Source organism: Schistocerca cancellata, chromosome 3, assembly GCF_023864275.1.
Source record: "Schistocerca cancellata isolate TAMUIC-IGC-003103 chromosome 3, iqSchCanc2.1, whole genome shotgun sequence".
NCBI lineage: Eukaryota > Metazoa > Arthropoda > Insecta > Orthoptera > Acrididae > Schistocerca > Schistocerca cancellata.
The window spans coordinates 163,293,027-163,315,433 of NC_064628.1; the positions used below are offsets into that span (position 1 = coordinate 163,293,027).

Below are 22,407 nucleotides of genomic sequence, written 5' to 3' on the forward strand. Positions count from 1 at the left end.
TGTACAGATTGAAAAGCAGGGCTGCTAGGATGGACCCTTGGGGGAGCCCATTTTTCAATGTAAATGACTTGCTCTGTTTTTGTCCACCACTAACCTTGAAGTAATGGTTGGTTAACATATTTCCTACAAGTGTCGTCAGTTTCTTACTTGGGACATGCTTTTTTAACTTCAGCAGGAGTCTATCTAGCCACAAAGTGTCATATGCTGCTGACAGATCAACAAAGGCCACTGATGTCTTTAGTTTCTTTTGAAATCCAGCCTCATTGTAGGATGTCAAGGCTAGGACCTGCTCACAGCAACTTCTCTTGCTTCTGAACCCAGCCTGATACGCTGGGGTTATGTTGTTCATAATTCCCTGTATTCTGTTATGGATGAGTCATTCCTGTAGTGTGAAGCACATGCTCAGCAGTGCAATTGGCTGGTAACTTGAGGGGTCATGTACTGGCTTTCCAGATTTGAGGGTTATTAATGTGTGTGCGATCTTGAACTGTGGAGGCACCCTTCTGGTCTTGTGTATCATTGTATAACTTCTTCAGCCAAGTTCTTCCATGTTCCCCTATGTGTTTTATAAATTCAGTGAATTTGCTGTCCAGTCCTGCGTATGTTCTCATTTTCAATGTTTTGATGGCCTCATTTATATCTATTTCAGAAAAGGGGTCTGATAGTGTGGAGTTATCATGCCTATTGACTTCATTCAGTTCGTTCTTTACTTTTTCTTTCATGGTTGTGTCTACAGGGACCTTCTCAGCACTTGATTTTATGTGTAGTGCCAGTTCTGATGTCATTATCTTTGGTTGCTGATTGCAGACGTTGTTTGCAGTACCAAGTTTTCTTAATAATCCCCATGCCTTTCTGCTTGAATGAGTGAAATTTAAACTAGATGTCAGGCCCATCTATTTCTGCTTTCTTGCATCATTTAGCTGTTCTAGTATTATTTTACCAGTATCAGGGTTTTCAGTTTGTTGATATTCTGCATACAAGTTTTCTATTGTGTTGTCCCAGCAAGGGATGTATTGTTTCCTGAGCCCTTGGGATATGTTACATTTGGCTGCACCAATTATGACTCTCACAAATCTTTTGTAGTTTACTGCTTTTGGGGCTACCCAGCGGAGATTGCTGTTAGCTTCCCATGTATACAGATCCCAGTTAGCTTTCTTAAAATTTCATCTTGGCTTGTTAATGGACTTTATTATTCCTCGTTATCCTGTGGGATACACCTCATTTAATTGGCAACAATTTGATGTAATATAGTTTGAAAAAATTTGAATAATTCCGTAAAATTTCGCTGAGTAATATATTCAGCTCTCTCAATACATAATTATTTGGGCAACAGCACATAACTGATTCTTAGATGAAAGGAATCCTAAATGATTGTAGTTTCTGTGCTTATCCAATCACTAAGGGGCACTACTGATAGGACAACAGTGAACATACAGGGGGTTTGCTTGTCAGCAAGTAGCCAGTGAGCTCAAAATGTAACATAGCTGTTTCACTGAGTGAGATGGCGTAATGGTTAGCACACTGGCGTCGCATTAAGAGAGGATGATAGTTCAAACTCATGTCCAGCCATCCTGATTTAGATTTTCCGTGGTTTTCCTGAATCACTTCCGCCAAATGCCAGGACCATTCCTTTGAAAGGGCATGGCCAGTTTCCTTCCCCTTCCTTCCCTAATCCAAGCTTCTGCTCCATCTCTAATGACCTCAATGTCAACGGTATGGTAAACACTAATCTCCTCCTCCTAACATACTTCTCTTCATTTCCATACATACTTCTACTATTATTACCTTTCTCCAATACTCTACTTCCATCACAATAAAATTAATATGTCACTTCTCATCTGTCTCCCCCCCCCCCCCATACTTATAATATAATTCCAAATAACTTTTTATGTTAAATAAAAATAAAAAATTAAGAAAAGTTCTTCATTGTACCATTTAGTACATCAATTATCGTCCCATTCCACAATTAATTTAAACTCAATCTTAGCCTCAGTAATGAATAATCAAATGTAAGTATATGTTGTTTCCTTTCTCTCAACACAGTAATTAATTCATCAATTCTTTTGTAACCACAGGCGGTGTTCCAGTTGCTGATCCATATTGTAAATAACTTAAGTTTTACCTAACAGCTTTAATTTAAGCCATGTGGATAAAATTTCAGTCCCTCTTACAATAATGCAACTTAGGTTACGCATATATATAGTATTATTCATTCCTTTCATAGTTATACTCCTTCAGACAATGGCAATGGCAATAGCAGCAGCAGCAGCAGCAGCAGCAGCAGCATAAGAAGAAGAGGAAGAAGAAGCAGAAAAAGACCATCCCTCGTAACTATTTTTCTTAGTCAGCTTCTTAAAAACTCCATTCTCCATTCATTAACGACATGACATGGTCAGTATTCAATATGCCTCCTGCTACCAAAGTAGTTGCAATGGCTAACCAACTTATTACATAGTTACATAAAAGTGCTTGTGACAGTTTGTTAATGTGTTCACGTTAGGCCACTGTTGTATTTCCAACTGACCTTCAGCAGTGGCTGATAAAACAACTAACATGTATAACATCTTTTGCTTTACATAAAATATCTAAACTGTCACAACTTGACTCCTCACTTTTAAGAGTAGGTAAATAATTAATCAGGTAATGCTGTTATTCCCAAGTAATTAAATAAATTTGGCAGTGGTAGCAGATAGTTGATCCATATCTTACCACTTATAGTAATTTTTTTCCATTTATTTATTTATTTATTCATCCATAAACAAATGTACATTATTTTGTCACATAAGATAATGAACTACAATTCATAATATAAAAACAATCTAAAAACAAAGATGATGTAACTTACCAAATGAAAGCGTTGGCATGCTGATAGACACACAAACAAACACAAACACACACACAAAATTCAAGCTTTCGCAACCAACGGTTGCTTCATCAGGAAAGAGGGAAGGACAAAAGGATGTGGGTTTTGAGGGAGAGGGTAAGGAGTCATTCCAACCCCGGGAGCGGAAAGACTTACCTTAGGGGGGAAAAAGGACAGGTATACACTCGCACACACACACATATCCATCCGCACATATACAGACACATATACAGACACAAATGTCTGCTTGTGTCTGTATATGTGCGGATGGATATATGTGTGTGTGTGTGTGTGTGTGTGTGTGTGTGTGTGTGTGTGTGTGTGCGCGCGCGCGAGTGTATACCTGTCCTTTTTTCCCCCTAAGGTAAGTCTTTCCGCTCCCGGGATTGGAATGACTCCTTACCCTCTCCCTTAAAACCCACATCCTTTTGTCTTTCCCTCTCCTTCCCTCATTCCTGATGAAGCAACCTTGGGTTGCAAAAGCTTGAAATTTGTGTGTGTGTTTATTTGTGTGTCTATCAACATACCAACGCTTTCGTTTGGTAAGTTACATCATCATTGTTTTTAGATATATTTTTCCCACGTGGAATGTTTCCACACTCAATTTATCATTGAATTACATAATGCAGAAGATCCTGCTTCAATCAAAAGAAATAGATCACAAGACTCCTCTAATACTTGTATGGGTAAACTACAATCTAGAATGTCCACTTTATAATTGATTGACCTGATTGTTTATTTATGCCAATTTTATGCTGCATAAATTCTCTAATCGAGTAAAAACTATTTTTTAATAAATATTCTTTAAGGAATGCTTTAAATTTACAGAGTTCCTTTATGTTTTTGATTTCTTTTGGCAATTTATTGTATATCTTGACACCTTCGTAAAACATAGTGGTTTGGGTTTTAGTTTTATTCATTTTGTCTGGGTACAAGCAATTACTGTTTATGGTTTGGTGATCATGTATGCAGCTATTTTGCTAAATATTGCTCAATATTTTTCTGAGATATATTCACTTGGGATTGTCAGAATACCCCATTTTTTAAATAGCTCTTTTGTGACTCTTGCTCATTATTCTGATAACTCGTTTTTGCAATCTGAACACATATTTCACATTTTGGGCATTTGCATGCCAGAATGTTATGCCGTAACTTATTATAGAATGTATGTGTGCAAAGTATGTCATTCTCTGGCATGAACTATTGCACACACTGACTAATATTCGTAAGGCATAGCATGGTGTGCTAATTTTTTTTCCCAAGCATCCTAATATGTTCATCCCATTCTAATTGTTGATTAACGTACATACCCAAAAATTTTGTGCTGGCTACACACACTATGGTTTTATTTTGGTCTTTAAATTTTCTCATATTCGGTTTTTTCTTTATATAGAAGTTTATGTTATTAGTCTTTTTCACATTAAAGGTTACTTTGTTGTTATTTGACCAGTTGTGAACTGCCATAAGTGTCGTTTCAGCTTTTACATTTAACGTTTCTGGTGTCCTGTCTGTAATTATTGTATTGCGGTCATCAGCAAATAACACTGTTTCAACTTGTGTTACCCACTGTGGGAAGTCATTAATATAAATAAGAAATAGTACTGGGCCTAACACACTCCCCTGAGGTACTCCAATGTTCAAATATTCTTCATCTGAAAGATGTTTCACTAAATAATTTGAGCTACTTGAAATCTGAGATATCTCCACCCTCTGCACTCTGTCCACAAGGTAAAATCTAAACCATTTCTTTACAACCCCCCTGATTCCTAGAGCTTCAAGGTTACCTAGTAGTATTTCATGGTCAACTGTATCAAATGCTTTATTGAGATCTAGGAAAATGCCTGTTACTTGTTCTCCTTTATCTAGGGCTTCTAGAACTACTCTTGTAAATTTTTCTATAGCTGCTTCTGTGCCCTTTCCAGTCCTGAAACCAAACTGTTCTTTGCATAGGAGTTGGTATTTATTTAAGTTGTCCATAAGTCTGTTTTTCATAATACTTTCCATTTTTTTAAAAAAAACGTAGACAGCAATGAAACTGTTCTGTAATTCTCTATGTTTTCTGTATCACCTTTTTTGTGTATGGGAAGAGTTTTTGCATGCTTTAGATAATTAGGGAAGCAACCTGATGAGAATGACTCATTTATAATGTCTGCTAAGGGTTCTTTTATGCTGCTAATGCAGTCTTTTAGTATACACATTGGAACTTCATCAAAACCTGTGGATGATTTACTCTTGAATTTATGTACAATGCTACTGATTTCCTCTCCATTGGTGGGTAGCAGTAGCATTGTGTGAGATATATTATATTATTAGCAATATATTATATTATTAGTGATTCTGAAGGCTCACAGAACTTAAGAGTATTTTCTATATAACTAAATATCAGTCACAAGCAGTAATGGTTGTTAAAAATCTCTTATCTTTATGATGTACTCGAGAGCTAAAATACACTCCTGGAAATGGAAAAAAGAACACATTGACACCGGTGTGTCAGACCCACCATACTTGCTCCGGACACTGCGAGAGGGCTGTACAAGCAATGATCACACGCACGGCACAGCGGACACACCAGGAACCGCGGTGTTGGCCGTTGAATGGCGCTAGCTGCGCAGCTTTTGTGCACCGCCGCCGTCAGTGTCATCCAGTTTGCCGTGGCATACGGAGCTCCATCGCAGTCTTTAACACTGGTAGCATGCCGCGACAGCGTGGACGTGAACCGTATGTGCAGTTGACGGACTTTGAGCGAGGGCGTATAGTGGGCATGCGGGAGGCCGGGTGGACGTACTGCCGAATTGCTCAACACGTGGGGCGTGAGGTCTCCACAGTACATCGATGTTGTCGCCAGTGGTCGGCGGAAGGTGCACGTGCCCGTCGACCTGAGACCGGACCGCAGCGACGCACGGATGCACGCCAAGACCGTAGGATCCTACGCAGTGCCGTAGGGGACCGCACCGCCACTTCCCAGCAAATTAGGGACACTGTTGCTCCTGGGGTATTGGCGAGGACCATTCGCAACCGTCTCCATGAAGCTGGGCTACGGTCCCGCACACCGTTACGCCATCTTCCGCTCACGCCCCAACATCGTGCAGCCCGCCTCCAGTGGTGTCGCGACAGGCGTGAATGGAGGGACGAATGGAGACGTGTCGTCTTCAGCGATGAGAGTTGCTTCTGCCTTGGTGCCAATGATGGTCGTATGCGTGTTTGGCGCCGTGCAGGTGAGCGCCACAATCAGGACTGCATATGACTGAGGCACACAGGGCCAACACCCGGCATCATGGTGTGGGGAGCGATCTCCTACACTGGCCGTACACCACTGGTGATCGTCGAGGGGACACTGAATAGTGCACGGTACATCCAAACCGTCATCGAACCCATCGTTCTACCATTCCTAGACCGGCAAGGGAACTTGCTGTTCCAGCAGGACAATGCATGTCCGCATGTATCCCGTGCCACCCAACGTGCTCTAGAAGGTGTAAGTCAACTACTCAGGCCAGCAAGATCTCCGGATCTGTCCCCCATTGAGCATGTTTGGGACTGGATGAAGCGTCATCTCACGCGGTCTGCACGTCCAGCACGAACGCTGGTCCAACTGAGGCGCCAGGTGGAAATGGCATGGCAAGCCGTTCCACAGGACTACATCCAGCATCTCTACGATCGTCTCCATGGGAGAATAGCAGCCTGCATTGCTGCGAAAGGTGGATATACACTGTACTAGTGCCGACATTGTGCATTCTCTGTTGCCTGTGTCTATGTGCCTGTGGTTCTGTCAGTGTGATCATGTGATGTATATGACCCCAGGAATGTGTCAATAAAGTTTCCCCTTCCTGGGACAATGAATTCACGGTGTTCTTATTTCAATTTCCAGGAGTGTATTTGTATGTAAAATTTTATAGAGCCTTTTATTTCAACAACTCCTGCATCATGAGTGATAAAATGAGCACTAAAAAAAATAAATGATTAAATACATAGATACACCCTACGTAGATAAGTAGATACAGCATAAATTTTGCATGGCACTTGCAAGTGTTTGAAAATGCACAATATACCATGATACAAACAAGCCTTGATACAATCAATAAAAAGTTTTGTGAATATGACACCAACAATATAATACCAGTTTAGAATCTAGAATTTTGATTGGGGCTAACCTGACTTACACAGTCCTACCCAGTGGAAAATCTGGAAGAGTTATATACGTAAATAAATGAATGAAATATACAGGGTATCCCAGGAGGGATGGCCAATATACAGGGATTTGACAGGAATATTCATTCAATGCTGAAAGTATGGTAAACATGGCTTCAAAAATGCATGCCTTAAGATGTGTGAGCACTACTTCATCCTTGACTCTGTGAAACAAATTTCTTCTATGGCAAGCTCTTTGTTTTCAATGTTTTGAGAGGAGGTAGTATGGACCAAAACAAGAAAAAAAATTATCTAGTAAATATGAGCTCTAAAGTGCATACCTTAAGAGTGATAATCACTTGTTCGTCTTCACTACTGTGGAACGCTGCTCTTCTACTGGGCAGGTACACATTTTAGAGTGCATGTTTACTAGAAAATTTTTTTCTTGTTTTGTTCCATACTACCTCCTTCCAAAATAAGGAAAGTGAAGAGTTTGCTGTAAAAGAGATTTCTTTCACAGTATCAAAGATGATGTAGTACTCGTAGCTCTTATGGTATGCATTTTAGAGTCCATTTTTTACTGGACTCTTTTGCTTTGAATGATTGTTCCTGTCCTGTCCCTGAAAATTGACCATTACTCCTGTGACACCTTGTATTTAACTGAATTTGTGGCTACTTCTGCACTAGTGTTCTAAAGATGAACATTTCAGTGGTAATTTATCACAGACAAAATAATGAAAATCATGAAGCAACATCAAACTTCAAGGATATTGTTCCCAATAACATTTGATGATTTAAAAGTATCATATACAGTTCAAAAGAAGATGCCACATTTGTAATCATTCTAAAAGATGAAAATGGCCTTTATTTTCTGCATTAATGTTGATTTTGTCTCAAAAAGGCATTAATTTTTCAGCAACTAACTTTTTTAGTCAGTTAACATATTAGGTTGAATTATTGACATAAAACAAAATTCACTTTGAAAGTACGTAATCTTAAATGGGTGCTTGATAACACTTCATGTTTTCACAGAGATTGTATATGAGATAAATTGACAGAGACTCCCATTTCATCACATAATAAAAGAGGAAAAGGTGAAGTCAACTAGGTTCATCAGTACATTAATGAAATAGCAAATAAAGTGGTATGCCTTCATAGCTGAGTGGTCAGTGCATATTTAGCCATTTGAAGGGCTAAGATCCAGTTCTTGGCACTGCAAAGGGTTTAATTTTTTTCTTTTTATTTGGAGAATTACAACAGGATACAATCCCTCCTATGAGTTCAAGGGAGCAGCCACTTTAAGAAAAATAGTGACTGTACTCTGAAAAAGCTGACGTAAGTTGTTAGCTTATCAGTGTCATAACCATGTGTTCATCTTTACTGACTTCCAATGCCATCATAGGCATACAGTGACACAGAGTTCAGGCAACATCTTGTGCTTCTCTGAGCCTATCGATATAGCTTTTATTTCTGGCTAAGAGTAATTTATATGTCATTATTGTTAACATATTTAGTACAAATGTACTGTCTTAACATTTCAGATAACATAAACTTCCATGTACTTCACTTTCTTGCAGTTATTAATTACAAAATATTTTTTTCATTATTGTCTGTATTTTTTTCCTGATTTGACAACCTTATGTTACAGAAACAAACATGTCCCATCTGTGGACAGATCATTCATTATGAAAGAGAACCACCCCAGTTATGGTGCATTACCTTCAGGTGAAAAGCAGCAAATGCAGCCATGCAAAAAACTAAGTGCTAAAGAACACTATCTCTCAGTGGCACGCTACGTAGCAGGACAGAGCACTAATGTTTCGAGGTAAGTTTGTTATCTAAACTTGGCATACCATTTTTAAACAAAGTTCATTGTGATTGCCTTTAATGTGATACACCAACAAGTTGTAACATACTTAAATACCTTGTGTACTGTGAATTTTGCAGTTACTAGACATAATTACTGCTGAATATGCTTCATCAACATTCGAGTTAGCATAAGGAGTTAACAGCTGGTAATTCAATTTATATACTAATGAATTTGTTTATCTGTAGTACCGTCTCCACTTGTCCATTTCCATTTGTTTGTCTTTTCTATTCACACTGGATGATCTGCTGTCAATGGTTCAGAACTGGTCAGCCCAGCTTTTTCTTCTTCTTCTTCTTCTTCTTCATCATCATCATCATCATCATCATCATCATCATCATCTCCATCTTCCTTGTTATTTGAGGTAAAAGGTTAGCATAGCGCCTTGGAAACATAATTTATGAAACGCTTGAAACAGCAGCAGCAACAGCTGAAACTGCAGCAGCAATTCCAACAGCAGTTTCAACAACAGCAACAAAAATATCAGCAGAAAAAGAGTAACTCCATCAAGAAGTTCAGCTTCTGAAGGATCAGCTGCGGATGCCGGGGGTACCCCTCCAATACAGGCAGTGGACACTTCCCAGACAGATACCCATATTTCCACCATTTAGTGTTGGGACACACATTACCAGCAGCTGAAACAGCAAGTCATCTCCTTTCAGGTCTTTGATGGCAGTTTTCAATGGCTCTTATCCTGTCGCTTGTTGCTTTCAAACCATTATTTGCAAAGATTCAATGTGGTCACTTTGTGACTCAAATTTTGTACGTACCTCAAACAACCAGGTCAGTCAGTCAGTCAGTCAGTGCAGGGTGACTGCTTTACAAACATTAATGTGCCAATGTGATTTCACTTGTGTGAACCTAGCATGAAAACCGTCATACACAAACTTTTTAACTAGGGACACAGTTGTCGAAATGGCTCCACATCCAATAGGGTGTGCCAGCCCTCAATCTAGACAAGCTATCATTGGAAGGTATTTTGACAGTTGCACATTCTGTAGAAATTGCAAAGGCAGCAAATGAGTGCCTTATGGCCCAACTGCAAGTAGCATGTTCCAAGTGTCACATCACCCCAGGAGCCTGAAATACCCTTAACCAGTTCCAAGATGGCAATGTCATGATTCATCAATATCAGATGTATCAATAGCATTATACCTTATTGGTGTATGCAGTGAGCACACAGACATGCAGAGTGTATGGATCACGAGTGTGCTGCACCAATTATGGAGAAGATGGACATCTCTGCAGAATTTGTTGTAAACCACCAGGACAATCATATCAGGTTTCAGGCATGCATCAAATGATGATGCATAAGCTTCAGGCTAAAACGTAACTATTCTTTGGTTAAACATTTATATGGGGGTTTGTGTACTCTTCCTTTCTGACGATCTGTCACAGCTGAAGTCCTAAGTTTTCAGTAACTGTAACATTTAACTTCGGAAAAGCTAAATATAAAATTCATCGTGTATTATGTTTTAATATATTTATATACTTTCAAAACAAAATCAAAGCAGTATTTATATGGCAAACAATACTTACAATACAAAAGGAGCAGCTACATGTTCACTGCTCAAAAACCAAAACCAGACTCACTTCCTTATGCCAATATATATAATCTAAACAATCCCGAACAATCCTTTTTTTGATTAATTAACAATTAAAATTGACATATAGAAACTGAAAATACATATATTAATGTATGACTGCTCCAGAACAGTTAGTACACTACAATGTTAGTACATGCCTGTTATTTTATTTGAGAATAACTTCTCTAATACATAATTACAATAATGCATTTACATTTTTTATTAATTACTAGAGGCTCTCTTCATGGAAAATGTTCCCTTCATTTACAGAGCTTCTACACTTTTAAATATAATGTAGTAATTATTTTTGTTGGTATAAATTTATTCAGGCATACATTACATATTCCAACCCGTTTTATTTACATGAGTGATCCGGATTAATTTGGAGAATGTATGTGTAAAGTTGGTCTTAATGGGTTGTTACGTTTCAAGGCACTAGTTCCCCCAGACGACCCTTTAGTTAACAAGCTATTTATAAAACTCACAATGGGCAACAAAGATGTCTGTTCCCAGTTGGATGCAGGGGCTACAATGTCTTTGGTAAACCTCCAATTGTATGCTTGTCTAGGTTCCACAGAGTTAGCCTCACCCTGATGTAAGTTCATCTACATCTACATCTACATCTACATACATACTCCGCAATCCACCATACGGTGCATGGCGGAGGGTATCTCATACCACAACTAGCATCTTCTCTCCCTGTTCCACTCCCAAACAGAACGAGGGAAAAATGACTGCCTATGTGCCTCTGTACAAGCCCTAATCTCTCTTATCTTATCTTTGGGGTCTTTTCACAAAATATAAGTTGGTGGCAGTAAAATTGTACTGCAGTCAGCCTCAAATGATGGTTCTCTAAATTTCCTCAGTAGCGATTCATGAAAAGAACGCCTCCTTTCCTCTAGAGACTCCCACACGAGTTCCTGAAGCATTTCTGTAACACTCGCATGATGATCAAACCTACCAGTAACAAATCTAGCAGCCCGCCTCTGAATTGCTTCTATGTCCTCCCTCAATCCGACCTGATAGGGATCCCAAACACTCGAGCAGTACTCAAGAATAGGTCGTATTAGTGTTTTATAAGCAGTCTCCTTTACAGATGAACCATGTCTTCCCAAAATTCTACCAATGAACCGAAGACGACTATCCGCCTTCCCCACAACTGCCATTACATGCTTGTCGCACTTCATATCGCTCTGCAAGTATTTAATCGACGTGACTGTGTCAAGCACTACACTACTAATTGAGTATTCAAACATTATGGGATTCTTTTTCCTATTCATCTGCATTAATTTACATTTATCCATATTTAGAGTTAGCTGCCATTCTTTACACCAATCACAAATCCTGTCCAAGTCATCTTGTATCCTCCTACAGTCACTCAACGACGACACCTTCCTGTACACCACAGCATCATCATCAAACAGCCACACATTGCTATCCACCCTATCCAAAAGATCATTTATGTAGATAGAAAACAACAGCGGACCTACCACACTTCCCTGGGGCACTCCAGATGATACGCTTACCTCCGATGAACACTCACCATTGAGGACAACATACTGGGTTCTGTTACTTAAGAAGTCTTCGAGCCACTCACATATTTGGGAACCAATCCCATATGCTTGTACCTTAGTTATTAGTCTGCAGTGGCGCACCGATTCAAACGCTTTCTGGAAGTCAAGGAATATGGTATCTGTCTGATACCCTTCATCCATGGTTCACAAGATATCATGTGAAAAAAGGGCAAGTTGGGTTTCGCAGGAATGATGCTTTCTAAAGCCGTGCTGATGCATGGACAGCATCTTCTCTGTCTCAAGGAAATTCTTTATATTCGAACTGAGAATATGTTCGAGAATCGTGCAAGAAACCGATGTTAAGGATATTGGTCTGTAATTTTGACGATTGTCCTTCTACCCTTCTTATATACAGGCATCACCTGCGCTTTTTTCCAGGCACACGAGACTTTACGTTGGGCAAGAGATTCGCGATAAATGCAAACTAAATAAGGAGCCAATGCAGTAGAGTACTCTCTGTAAAACCGAATTGGAATCCCATCGGGACCTGGTGATATATTTATTTTCAACCCATTCAGCTGCCTCACAACCGCAGGGATGTCTATCATTATGTTTTCCATATGGGAATCTGTACGAGACTCAAACAGCGGTATGTTTGTACGATTCTCCTGTGAGAAAGATTTCTCAAATGCTAAATTTAAAATTTCAACTTTCGTTTTGCTGTCTTTTGTTACCGAGCCAGACTGATCAGTGAATGACTGGATGGAAGCCTTCGACCTGCTTACTGAATTTACGTAAGACCAAAATTTCCTTGGGTCTTCAGCAAGATATTTTGCTAAGGTATGACGGTGGTAGTGGTTGTATGCTTCACGCATCACTCTTTTTACAGCATCGCAAATCTCTACTAACTTTTGCCCGTCCTCATTCTTCTGATCTTTCTTGTACCGCGAGTGCAACTATCTTTGCTTCCTGAGCATTCTCCGAATTGCACTGTTAAACCACGGTTGGTCTTTTCCATTCGTAACCCACTTTTTCGGCGCATACTTGTCCAATGTGTGATTTACAAAGTGTTTAAAATGTGTCCATAATTCTTCCACATCAATCGTACTGGAAGTAAATGAAGTTGATTCATTTACTAAGTGGGATGCTAGCAACTGCTTATCTGCTCTTTCTAGTAAGAATACTCTCCTAGCCTTCTTGACCGACTTTTTAACTTTCGTAACCATAGTCGTAATGACAACATCATGATCACTAATCCCTGTCTCAACACACACCGTCGATGAGGTCTGGTCTGTTAGTGGCTACCAGATCTCAAATATTTCCATTACATGTTGGCTGTAGATTTAGCTGCTCAAGACAGTTTTCGGATAATGTGTTGATAGCATACAGTGACTGTATGTCAACTGGGGTAAACTGACAGTTGCTGGAGCCTATAAGCAAGTCATGTGGCCGATAACGCTATTTGTCATCAATAGTCATTCAGCTGGAAACATTTTTGGACTTGATACCGTCTCACTGTTTGAATTCTCTATCACTGGTGAAGTTCACGTTGTCTCTGACACGGTTCCATTCCAGGAAATGGATGACCTCTGTGCTGCATTCACATCTATATTTGAATGTGGGGTGGTGTGTGCCACAGATTTACAGGCTCGTATCTCCTTGTGAGCAGAACCTGTGCCCCATTTGTGCTGAACATGACCTATTCTGGTCTTCTTATTGACAGCCATTAAACAGGAATGCAACCTACTCCAAAAAACTGGGGCGATTGAACCATTAAAGTACTTACTTGGCACACACCCCTAGAAGTAGTGAATAAACCCCATGGCTCCCTCTAGTATGCAGTGAGTGTGGGACCAGACACAGCCTTTGAGGAGGAGAAGGTTTTATGTTTCCACACAGATCCAGAAAGGAGATAGGTCTTGGAAGGATTTCTTCCTATAAAGTTTGCACAAACTGCTGCGGGTACATGACATGAATCGATTTTAGGACAGGTCATGCACATTTCGAAAAACAAAATTCAGGAGATCCAAACCTGGTCCCACATCTACCACTGTCTGTATCACGTTATCATAATAGACGCCGACTCAGGTACACACTGTGACATCGTCCCAGGAATACTGCAGCCACAGGTTTTACAACTGCTTCATTGTGAACTCTGGGGAATTTTATAGATGAAAGCCAAGAGAGATGATATGCTTACTGGCCAAGCTTAAAGAGGATCATGGAAACCATGGTGTATAGTATTTCAACTTGTGCCCGTCATCAGGCAGCACCACCTCAACCTTGTGGTCCAACATCCTACCAATCTCGGGACCACATCCCTTAGGAATTTGCCGGCCCATTCTTGGGTCTGTATGGCTACTAGTCATGGATGCCCACACCAAATACCCGCATTTAGTAAGCATGATGTCCACCACAACAGAAGCTACAATAAATGCACTAGTTCACATTCTGGTCATTCATGGGCTTCCCCAAACAGTAGTAGGAGACAATGGGCCCCAGTTCACAGCAGTGGCTTTCAAACATTGTGCTCATCAAAAGCATAAAACACCTTTTTAGTCTGCCATTGGATCCATCCGAATGGAGTGTTTGTTATGGATATGTAAGCATGAAATGTTGAAAGCATTGGGGACCACCACAGCAACAGCAGTGCTCACACTGTGCCTGGGTACGTACAAGGCCACCTTTCAGCCAGAACTGTAGATAGGTGGAGCTCCTCCATGGGAGACAACTGCAAAAGTTTCCGCATCTCCTGGCCCCAAAGTCCCACAAACTCTGGACTTTGCACTTTTGGCATTACCAACCAGGAACACCAGTGTGGACCTGCTCGTTTGGAGCAAAAGACACATGGACACTAGTAAAAACCCACAGACACCATTCATGTCTACCTGTGGCACCATCACCACCACCACTACCAGTGGTACACCATCACCAGTCCTCCAACCTCACAGATATTACTTATGTCCAAGACAACCCTTGGCAATACCATTAGACACTGAAATGGAGATGGAGATCTCATGCAACCTCCACAACCACACCTGACAATGTCTACATCACCATGACCCAACATAATGCTAGATGTTCCTAGTTCCTCACACCTGACGTGGGCTTTACTGCCAACCATACCACTGGTTCACCTCCTGAAGCATCAACCATGACGCTTCTGGTCACATGCGCCCATTTTATGGGGAAGAGATCTGATATCTTGGTTTGGCAACTGAAATCCCATCAAAGAGCATGGAACTGGTACTCAGGTGCTAGGTGGAGCAGTTACAGCCAGTGGCACTAGCTTTTGCTACATGTTAGGTTTTATCTCTCCAAATTATTCACTGGGTTTTGTTTATCTTTAAATCTGTCTTCACTCATATGTTTACTGATTATTTGTCTTTTCTGTCTACACTTGGTGATCTGCTGTTCATGACTCTAGCTTTTTCTTGTTTGCTCCTGACCTTCAGTCAAGTAAGGTGCTACCAGGCATAAAGCTAGAAATTGAGAAACCATACAAATAAAAAATAAAACTTTCTAAAAGAAATTTCCTAGATTCAACAAAATGTTACTTTCCTGGAAAGTATCACAGCTCTCTGTAACAAGGCTGCCGTTGTTACAGCCCATTTATAAGTTTGATTGTATGATAAAATAATTGTTGTCATATAGAGATATTAAGCTGGCACGAGGAGATGTTTAATACAATTGATGAAGTGGCAGATTTTTAAATAATTTTTTTGTATTATGGTTTTCCTGTTTATTGTATGATAAACATTGCTTAAATAAGGACACACCGTTTGGAACAGTTTACCATTAGTTAATTATCAACCCAGTACATAACAGCTACTTCACATTATTTATGTACATTTTGACTCATTATAAATAAATCAGTGCTTTCATGATTTGATCTATAAAATGTGATAAATGAATTTCAGAACAAAAATAATTAATTTTGAAAATACACAGTATAATTGGACAGATAAAAAATACACTCCTAAGCAGCAGTGGGAGAACACATATATAAAAGGGCCTTGAAATTTACATGCTTTTGGAGCCAGTGACTCCTTCTTTTGGAAAAAGGGTTGAAGGGGGAGGAAGATGGGTGAAGGAAAAACGTCTGGTGAGGTTTAGGACATGGGGAGAGTTCGGAAAAGCCGCTGTGAACCCTGGGTCAGGTGAGACTTACCAGACAGGACAAGAAGGAAAGACTGTATATAAGTTTGTATGCATGCATGTATGCATGTTAGTAGAGTCAGTTCTGTTGACAAAATTCAATATTGTAGGACATTAAAAAAATAAATTTCTCCTTCTTCCACCTGCAGCAAATGTCATTGAAAAGTTTACAAATTATTTGAATATAAAGAAACATTAGCAGGCTGTTTGACGCACATCTACACTTCTCTCCCAACATTGGTGAATTTGTTCTGGAAAATTTTGGAAAAACTGCTAAAAGTTCTTAATGTGCTGCCACTATATTTTAGTATAGAGTCTTCTGACCACTTTCAGTTGTAAAATATGGAAAGTACCCTGGGCTCCTCTGTTTAAGCTTGGGCTCTGCTTTCCTGGAAAATTCCTGCATGAGCAATGCTGCCTACATTTCCAACTCTTGGAAAGACTGTGACAGTAGTAGATTATAATTTCTTCCCTCTCTTCAAGCCACTATTGACTGAACAATGTGGTTTTCAAATTGCTTGCCTCAGCAGGGTTCACAGGAGTCTTGAATTCTGATAGTGTACTGAGTGCTACCACAGTCTCAGCCTCTGTACACTGAGCTCACTGAACAGTTTAAGAGAGAGTAGGAGTACAAATGTACAGCACAAGTAAAATATCATAACCAGAACAAACAAAAAGGGGCATATCATGATGTAGAAATTGACGTGTGGAAAAATTTCATCCTTGTGTCGATACTGTGTAACACGAGCCTACAGAATTCATTTAGTGCTTTGCATGTGAAGTTATGTGGGTTATAAATTTAATACATCAATATTAACTGTGAGAATACAGCAGAAAGTTCTCAGGAAGAAATAATACCTAGCTCAGTAAATAGGGACATGGTTTACTGATAGCTGAAATATCCTTAGTAAATCTGCAACTTTTAGACACATATTTAAAAACTGATTTTAACAACATATGTCCAGTGTAAGGAAAATTAAAAATAAATTTTTTTGACTATATTCTGAAATTTTTGGCCTCCAAAACTAAGGACTGCATTGCATGACAAGGTGCACTATTGTTGTGTACTTGTGGATTGACTATCTAAAGGACAGTATTTTTTAAAGTATGACTTCCTGTTTCATTAAAGACAACTGAGACCCATAATTTGATCACAGCATAATTACTAGAGATTCCATAAAACTAGCTAAAACCTAAACCTGTTATTAAATAAAATATGTACTGGATATGATCTCTGACCGAAACCGATCATATAATTAAAAATAAATTATACAGTAGCCTCACGTGTTAACAATATGTCATTTCCATAAAAAAATTAAAGAGTAGTCGCTGGAAGTAGCTATATGAAAGGACTGGATACAAAAATGTTATTTCTACTTATCAGGTAGTGACCATGAAGAAGTCACCCAAAAATATCAAAAACAGTCCTGTTTCAACCATTGTCTTTTGACATCACTGCAGGATACTCTTCATGAGGCCTCCTGGCAAAGCTGTCAAGACATGACCCCCCCCCCCCCCCCCCCCCGCACCACCCCCACCACCCCCCACCCAACTTCTCCTTTTCAGACATAGGCAACTTCCTAAAAAATGTGAATCAGTTGCATCTTATTCGCACTCATCACTCTTACAAATAAGTGTTTTTGACGTGATCACACCTTTGTGACCAGAGCAAGGTATGGGCCTATGGTCAGTGAACAAAACAAAACAAACACTATCTGAACAGGACTTGAAGGCCTAATGGTATCGACCAGCTTATGTAGCCAACAAGTGCACAGTTGTGTTTCATGTAGTTTTTGTTGTATTCTTCAGTCCTGAGACTGGTTTGATGCAGCTCTCCATGCTACTCTATCCTGTACAAGCCTCTTCATCTCCCAGTACCTACCGCAACCTACATCCTTCTGAATCTGCATAGTGTATTCATCTCGGTGATCCCTTGATGCCTCAGAACATGTCCTGCCAACTGATCCCTTCTTCTAGTCAAGTTGTGCCACAAACTTCTCTTCTCCCCAATCCTATTCAATACTTCCTTATTAGTTATGTGATCTACCCATCTAATCTTCAGCATTCTTCTGTAGCACCACATTTCAAAAACTTCTATTCTCTTCTTGTCCAAACTATTTATCGTCCATGTTTCACTTCCATACATGGCTACACTCCATACAAATACTTTCAGAAATGACTTCCTGACACTTAAATCTATACTCGATGTTAACAAATTTCTCTTCTTCAGAAACGCTTTCCTTGCCATTGCAAGTCCACATTTTATATCCTCTCTACTTCAACCATCATCAGTTATTTTGCTCCCAAAATAGCAAAACTCCTTTACTACTTTAAGTGTCTCATTTCCTAATCTAATTCCCTCAGCATCACCCGACTTAATTCGACTACATTCCATTATCCTCGTTTTGCTTTTGTTGATGTTCATCTTATATCCTCCCTTCAAGACACCATCCATTCCGTTCAACTGCTCTTCCAAGTCCTTTGCTGTCTCTGACAGAATTACAATGTCATCGGCAAACCTCAAAGTTTTTATTTCTTCTCCATGGATTTTAATACCTACTCCAAATTTTTCTTTTGTTTCCTTTACTGCTTGCTCAATATACAGATTGAATAACATCGGGGAGAGGCTACAACCCTGTCTTACTCCCTTCCCAACCACTGCTTCCCTTTCATGTCCCTCAACTCTTATAACTGCCATCTGGTTTCTGTACAAATTGTAAATAGCCTTTTGCTCCCTGTATTTTACCCCTGCCACCTTCAGAATTTGAAAGAGAGTATTCCAGTCAACATTGTCAAAAGCTTTCTCTAAGTCTACAAATGCTAGAAACGTAGGTTTGCCCTTCCTTAATCTAGCTTCTAAGATGAGTCGTCGGGTCAGTATTGCCTCACGTGTTCCAACATTTCTACGGAATCCAAACTGATCTTCCCCGAGGTCGGCTTCTACTAGTTTTTCCATTCTTTTGTAAAGAATTCGCGTTAGTATTTTGCAGCTGTGACTTATTAAACTTATAGTTCGGTAATTTTCACATCTGTCAACACCTGCTTTCTTTGGGATTGGAATTATTATATTCTTCTTGAAGTCTGAGGGTATTTCGCCTGTTTCATACATCTTGCTCACCAGATGGTAGAATTTTGTCAGGACTGGCTCTGCAAAGGCCGTCAGTAGTTCCAATGGAATGTTGTCTACTTCAGGGGCCTTGTTTCGACTCAGGTTGTTCAGTGCTCTGTCAAACTCTTCACGCAGTATCATATCTCCCATTTCATCTTCATCTACATCCTCTTCCATTTCCATAATATTGTCCTCAAGTACATCGCCCTTGTATAGACCTTCTATATACTCCTTCCACCTTCCTGCTTTCCCTACTTTGCTTAGAACTGGGTTTCCATCTGAGCTCTTGATATTCATACAAATGGTTCTCTTTTCTCCAAAGGTCTCTTTAATTTTCCTGTAGGCAGTATCTATCTTACCCCTAGTGAGATAAGCCTCTACATCCGTACATTTGTCCTCTAGCCATCCCTGCTTAGCCATTTTGCACTTCCTGTCGATCTCATTTTTGAGACGTTTGTATTCCTTATTGCCTGCTTCATTTACTGCATTTTTATATTTTCTCCTTTCATCAATTAAATTCAATATATCTTCTGTTACCCAAGGATTTCTACTAGCCCTCGTCTTTTTACCTACTTGATCCTCTGCTGCCTTCACTACTTCATCCCTCAAAGCTACCCATTCTTCTTCTACTGTTTTCTTTCCCCCATTCCTGTCAATTGTTCCCTTATGCTCTCCCTCAAACTCTGTACAACCTCTGGTTTAGTCAGTTTATCCAGGTCCCATCTCCTTAAATTCCCACCTTTTTGCAGTTTCTTCAGTTTTAATCTACAGGTCATAACCAATAGATTGTGGTCAGAGTCCACATCTGCCCCTGGAAATGTTTTGCAATTTAAAACCTGGTTCCTAAATCTCTGCCCTACCATTAGATAATCTATCTGAAACCTGTCAGTATCTCCAGGCTTCTTCCATGTATACAGCCTTCTTGTATGATTCTTGAACCAAGTGTTAGCTATGATTAAGTTGTGCTCTGTGCAAAATTCTACCAGGCGGCTTCCTCTTTCATTTCTTAGCCCCAATCCATTTTCACCTACTACATTTCCTTCTCTCCCTTTTCCTACTACCGAATTCCAGTCACCCATGACTATTAAATTTTCGTCACCCTTCACTACCTGAATAATTTCTTTTATTTCATCATACATTTCTTCAATTTCTTCGTCATCTGCAGAGCTAGTTGGCATATAAACTTGTACTACTGTAGTAGGCGTGGGCTTTGTATCTATCTTGGCCACAATAATGCGTTCACTATGCTGTTTGTAGTAGCTAACCCGTATTCCTATTTTCCTATTCATTATTAAACCTACTCCGGCATTACCGCTATTTAATTTTGTGTTTATAACCCTGTAGTCACCTGACCAGAAGTCTTGTTCCTCCTGCCACTGAACTTCACTAATTCCCACTATATCTAACTTTAACCTATCCATTTCCCTTTTTAAATTTTCTAACCTACCTGCCCGATTAAAGGATCTGACATACCACGCACCGATCCGTAGAACGCCAGTTTTCTTTCTCCTGATAACGACATCCTCTTGAGTAGTCCCAGCCCAGAGATCCGAATGGGGGACTATTTTACCTCTGAAATATTTTACCCAAGAGGACGCCATCATCATTTAACCATACAGTAAAGCTCCGTACCCTCGGGAAAAATTATGGCCGTAGTTTCCCCTTGCTTTCAGCCGTTCGCAGTACCAGCACAGCAAGGCCGTTTTGGTTAGTGTTACAAGGCCAGATCAGTCAATCATCCAGACTGTTGCCCTTGCAGCTACTGAAAAGGCTGCTGCCCCTCTTCAGGAAACACATGTTTGTCTGGTCTCTCAACAGATACCCCTCCGTTGTGGTTGCACCTACGGTACGGCTATCTGTATCGCTGAGGCACGCAACCCTCCCCACCAACGGCAAGGTCCGTGGTTCATGGGGGGGGGGGGGGGAGTTGTGTTTCATAGTACTTTAGTTTCACTGTTCACAATCCCCCAATAAAACACAGTTATATGGCCAGTGCACTATTGTTTAACTTGTGATAAGCCTCATTAATAGTTTGTAGGCAAAACTCCACATACTGCTACAATAGTTTACTGTTGAATGACTACGAGCAGTAAAAACATAACCACGAAGTCCACAGTTCTTGAAGAATAATCAGGTATGTATGGAGCAGTCACTATCGTTGGGTTTTACACACAGCCTAATTGTTTAACACTTATTTCAAAGTTAAATTGAAGCATTGTTGTTGTTATAACCAGCACAGGTTACATGTCTGAAACTCAGCCATGGACTGACTGTCTCATGACTAAAATTGAGGCCCTTATATATCATCACAATAATACGTACTGCAACCACACATTGTTTGAAGTTTAATTTACAGAAATTACAATTAAAACTTATCTCATTAAATTAACTGAAGACATAAATAAATTGGTTCTTTTTAACAGTTTCTTCTACTATGAGGGTTAAGCCGAATTATTTGTTTAAATCATGAAATTAGCAAATGTAAATACGTAAACAATACTTTTGACAAAACTGAAAATTACTTGGGAATTAAGTAAAGGCTGACTTTGCTAACATGTTTTCGAATAGAGCCACATAAATATGTAAAGGTTACTAGCATTTTGTCTTCAAAATGTTTACAATTATTACAGAATTTATATTTGTTTATACGTCAACAATAGAATTTGAGTTATGAAACAATCACTGATTTCACCTATAGCAAACGATACTAACTAGGAATAGTCAAAATAAATTAGAAAATCAATTACATACATAAAACTAAGCACAAAATTAGATCTGGTGTTATATCCTTTAAAACTGAGGACCAATCTTTCTCTATTATGAAAATGTAGATTATATGCACGTATATTAATGGTAAATAGTTAAAAGTAACAAAAAGAATTTAAGGAGGCAGATGGCAAAACAAGAGGGGAATTAGAATTATCCCAGCTTGCTTCATCACATCCTAAGGACAATGGAGCATGTGGTGGGATGCCTGTAGCAACCAGCACAGCTGAGTACTGCATTGTTGGTGGTGTCATCCGAGCTTCTGGTGTACAAAGAGGAACATCATATGATAGCAAGTGACTTATGTAGAAAGCTTTATGCTGAAAAGTGCAATTTAGTTGCTTCAGCTCCAAAAGAAGGTGTGATAGGTTTTCTCTGTATGATTTTAGTATTAATAATTAATGATTGTGGCTTCATCG

General features: G+C 39.6%; 1 protein-coding gene across 7 annotated transcripts in view; it reads left to right on the forward strand.

Annotated features, from left to right (window-relative positions):
* LOC126174784 (serine/threonine-protein kinase dyf-5) overlaps nucleotides 1-22,407 on the forward strand; it is a 255,876-nt gene that overhangs the window by 176,926 nt on the left and 56,543 nt on the right. For all 7 annotated transcript variants that reach the window (XM_049921145.1, XM_049921148.1, XM_049921149.1 and 4 more), the window contains one exon: nucleotides 8,637-8,813. In XM_049921145.1, the coding sequence (XP_049777102.1) occupies nucleotides 8,637-8,813 (177 nt within the window). The remainder of the gene's footprint in view (nucleotides 1-8,636; nucleotides 8,814-22,407) is intronic.